Source organism: Leopardus geoffroyi, chromosome X (assembly GCF_018350155.1).
Source record: "Leopardus geoffroyi isolate Oge1 chromosome X, O.geoffroyi_Oge1_pat1.0, whole genome shotgun sequence".
NCBI classification, from domain to species: Eukaryota; Metazoa; Chordata; class Mammalia; order Carnivora; family Felidae; genus Leopardus; species Leopardus geoffroyi.
In genome coordinates this window covers 53113846-53118543 of record NC_059343.1, presented here as the reverse complement: position 1 = coordinate 53118543, position 4698 = coordinate 53113846, and the positions used below count along the sequence as shown (strand labels likewise).

At 41.4% G+C, this 4698-nt stretch overlaps 1 protein-coding gene across 1 annotated transcript; it reads right to left on the bottom strand.

Annotated features, from left to right (window-relative positions):
- Window positions 1-834: 834 nt before the first annotated feature.
- Window positions 835-1103, bottom strand: LOC123594261 (60S ribosomal protein L37a-like). Its single transcript, XM_045471019.1, is given in 2 exon segments — window positions 835-941; window positions 944-1103. Coding segments are annotated over 2 exon segments (267 nt in total).
- Between the last annotated feature and the right edge of the window lie 3595 nt (window positions 1104-4698).

Here is a 4698-nt window from a genome sequence, read left to right as displayed (position 1 = left end):
CTCAATATCCCTCCTCATCAGCTGAATACAAAACCACACTCAGATACCACCTCACGCCAGTCAGAATGGCTAAAATGAACAAATCAGGAGACTATAGATGCTGGAGAGGATGTGGAGCAACAGGAACCCTTTTGTACTATTGGTGGGAATGCAAACTGGTGCAGCCGCTCTGGAAAACAGTGTGGAGGTTCCTCAAAAAATTAAAAATATACCTACCCTATGACCCAACAGTAGCACTGCTAGGAGCTTACCCAAGGGATACAGGAGTGCTGATGCACAGGGGCACTTGTACCCCAATGTTTATAGCAGCACTTTCAACAATAGCCAAAGTATGGAAGGAGCCTAAATGTCCATCAAGTGACGAATGGATAAAGAAATTGTGGTTTATATACACAATGGAATACTATGTGGCAATGAGAAAGAATGAAATATGGCCTTTAGTAGCAACGTAGATGGAACTGAAGAGTTTTATGCTAAGTGAAATAAGTCATACAAAGACAGTTACCATATGTTTTCACTCTTATGTGGATCCTGAGAAACTTAACAGAAGTCCATGGGGGAGGGGAAGAAAAAAAAAAGAGGTTAGAGAGGGAGAGAGCCAAAGCATAAGAGACTCTTCAAAACTGAGAACAAACTGAGGGTTGATGGGGTGTGGGAGGGAAGGGAGGGTGGTTGATGGGTATTGAGGAGGGCTGCTTTTGGGATGACCACTTGGTGTTTAATGGAAACGAATTGACAATAAATTTCATATAAAAATGAAAAAAAATAAACATTAAAAAATAAACTAATTAACTCATTTATTATAGGCTGGCAAAGTTTCAAATGGTGGAGCTTCTACTGGTCTTTCAACTCCTTCATTCTTCCAATGACTATGACAGCAGAAGTGGTGTTGTAGGTCCAGGTACCACCGGCTATGGTTTTCATGCAAGAACTACAATGCTAGTCCCCACAGCTCATCGTTTCATCTTGGTTTTGCCCCAGATGATGCAAGTGTAGTTGGCATGCTGGCTTATTTCAATCTTCTTCATCATTTTTCTGAGGAAGGCATCATAACAGGTCCCGTATTTACTGATGATTCTGACCTTCTTGGTGCACTTAACCATGTCGATGCAAACTAGGTCTGAGTCCAGAGAACTAAACTAATATTATTTTTTAAAAATCTTACCAGGGCGCCTGGGTGGTTCAATCACTTAAGCGTCCAACTCTTGGTTTGGGCCCAGGTCATGAGCTCATGGTTCATGATTTTGAGCCCCACATTGGGCTCTGTGCTGACTGTGTGGAACCTGCTTGGGATTCTCTGTCTCCCTCTCTTTTTTGTCCCTCCCCTTCTCTCACTCTCTCTCTCTCTCTCTCTCTCTCTCTCAAAATAAAGAAATAAACATTAAAAAAAAAGTCTTACCCACATTAAAATTTTCTGGGTTCTTTGAAATTTTTAGAAGATTGACTATATCTTTTCCATTATTTTTTTTGTATTTTCATCCTTCAAGCCCACCCTAAAGTTATCTCCTACATGAAGTCTTCTTGCAATCTCCCAAAAGCATTGTAGTTTAAAATGAAACAACCCCATTCATCCTTCACAGGTATGTGTGTCTAGGTCCTCAGAGAAGAGCTGGTGGAAGAAAAATATAGAATTCCCTGATTCTAGTGCTTCTTTTGGGGCAGACAATGTGGTGGCACTCTACTTGTGCTACTGTTTTGCCCACAATTATGTAAAGACAGACTGACAAAGCCCAAGCCTCTGGACTCTCTTTTGAGCTATCCTACATTAGTCAAGAGTTTGAATCCTGGCACTGCCACTAACTTGCTGTGTGAGTATGAGAAATTCTCAATCCCTCTCTGTTCTTAACTTTTGAAGGATCCTTCCAGTTATGTATTCTATTACTACAAGATGCATGATTTTATGCAGCTTCTCTCATGAGGGCTTCAGAGACTAGGTAGGTCCACTATCATTCCCATTCTCTCTCATCTCTTCCATTTCCTTCTTTCTTCTGTCTCACCCTCTTTCTATCTCTTCTCTGTCTCTTCTTGTCTCTCTATATATGTTTTATATTTTTGTTTCTCTCTTTGTCCCTCTTTCTCTTTTCTCCCCATCTTCTCCCTCTCTGGCATTCTCTCTTCCTCCCTCTTTGTTTCTCTTTTTTTCTGCATCTCTCTGTCTCTGATTCATTCACTCTCTCTGCCCCACCCCCATCCCCAGGAAGTTAATCTGGCTGAATAGCTCCCAACTCAAAATAGCTTTGATGCTTCATGGGTGCTGCTGGTGAGTAGAAGTAAAAAATGAGGTCCCTATGAAGGCCTCAGGAAGATCAAATCTCCCACGCAGTCCCTAGGGAAGGGCTCACAGAGCTAAGGAGGAAGGCAGCAGGATGAAGCATCTCATAGCAGGACCAGCTGGATTTTACCCTCTAGCTTTCACCCAAAGACAGAGCATTGCTCACAGATCACAAAGGATCTTCATCTCCTAGATGATCTGAGCCAGAGGTTCTTAACAACCATATACTCCCTCTTCCATCTCCTGTGCCCCATAATTTTACAAAGGTGAAAACTGAGGACCACAGACATGAAAGGAATGGGCCACTGCTCCACATTGAAGTAATACAAGACCTGGAAACAGAATGTTGGTGTCCTGATTCCTAATCAAGTGCTCCGAAAAAAAAATTATAAGAGTGATCCAACACCATCAGTTTAAAGACACTTTTCAGAGTATTTTTCTGAGAGAAAGAATGTTGAGTATAGTAATAGGTGGGTGGAAACTCAATAGATATCCAGATTGTGAACATTTGAGGAGAGGGTCCAGGTCTCTTTTGTCTCCAATGAAAGCCTAATACAGTGTCCCAAAGTCAGTGAAAAATAAATGAGGGAGGGAGCTGACATCAGGGCACTTAAGGGACACTGCTGACTCCTCTGGGGCTCTGGATATATATGTAGAACACTCTAAAAACTTGAAAATAAATGGGTCAAGACACTGATTGCCCAGTCAAAACTCCCCCTTTACCAACTCCCATAAATCAGTTTCTTCTTTATAAAAGGAGTAATAGTATCTTTCTCATCTGGCTCCCTGGGGCTTGGAGCAGTAGTAATTTTTTTAAAAGAAAAGATAAGAAAGAGCTTTGACAAAAACAAGACAGTGCTCTGCAAATGTGATGGCTGGGTGTTATAGTGATGTTCCAGCTAGCAATTATGTTCTCAGCAGCAACTATGAGTCATATTCTCACTCTCCAAACTGGGGACCTTGAAAGGGGAGAAATTAGTTGAACCTTTTGTTATGTGATTTTCTGTGAAGGGGCACCAGAACAGGGGTGAACAGAGACCCCAAATATACACTGTGTCTAGATTCTAGCTTCCTAGACACTAGTCAGCTTAAGCAAGGACAGCATTCCCTACTCTCGTATTTAGTTCTGAGATATCAAGTCCTCAAGCCACTGAGGTTTCTGAGGGACTAGAAGTCAGAATCCCCAATTTCTGTTCAGTCTCAGTTTTATAGCCAGATATGGGCTCTAGCTTTGAGTGTAACTAATTTACTCTGTGATTTCAGTCAAATTGCATTCCCTCTATGAGCCTTTCCTGTTTGTAATATACAGAATGATTTAGATGTATAAAATTATCTTTCAAGAGTCCTGGACTAGGATTTAGACTACCTGGATTCAAATCCTAGCTTTGTCACAATAACTGCATGACCTCAGACAAGTTCTTCACTGGGCCTCAGTTTTAGCAACTATAAAATGAAGTATTTGGATTTCAAGAATTCTGAGATTCAGGAAATCTGAGTTCTAGCTCTAATTGGCATAGAGTGAATCATTTTCTCAGTTTAGACTGGTCTTATAAATTCTCTGGGCTTCAATTTCCCCATTTGTATCATGAGGGAGTTCAAATATTTACACACATCCTCTGATTCTAATAGCCTGTAGTTCTAACATGTTACAAGCACTGAAAATTAAGTGAAGAGGGTAGGAGGCCATGTCCAGAATTTCTCATAAATTAGCAGTGGCTGCCCTCTATAGATCTGACCTGAAACTGCAGGACCAACTAGGCTTGATTTGCTGAGGCAGGAGTGGAAAGCAGAAGACAACTGGGTGCTTCACGAGATATGGTCAAATACATAAACTAGGGTTGGCCTACAAACCTCCTGGCCACTTCTTAATAAGAGGGATACAGAGAGAAGTATATTCTGGGAGAGTACACCTTCCTTACCAGCCACTAATAACAAGAGGATTTCCAGGTCTGCACAGAGAGCATGGTCAGTGGGGTATCTGTCATGGGTAAAGTAGGTATACTTGGGGAGATGTGGATGAAGTTTTGAGAGTACAGTATGGCTGTGCTGTGAGGGTGGGTGTGAGAATGAGTTAGTTCCATGGCTGAGAATTTTCACATGTGAGGAAAAGAATTGTTCTTAAATATGGAAAGAACTTCTCAAATTAAAGTGTTTTCCAGCGTCCATGTGTACCCCCTGTCCTCCTCAGAGTAGAGAAATTCATGCCTGGGTAGATGACCCAGTATGACCTTAGTGTGGAAGAACCCAAATCAAGAAAAGGATAATAAGTACTGGGGAGTGCTCTCTATTCAGGAGAGACCCTGAATGTCTAGAGAATTTGTAGGCTCAGTCTTGTGGTATCACTAAATTTGGGACTGTCCGTGGACTCATTCTTTTTCTAAATTATTTTTTAAACATTTATTTTTGAGAGACAGGGCCTGTGAAGG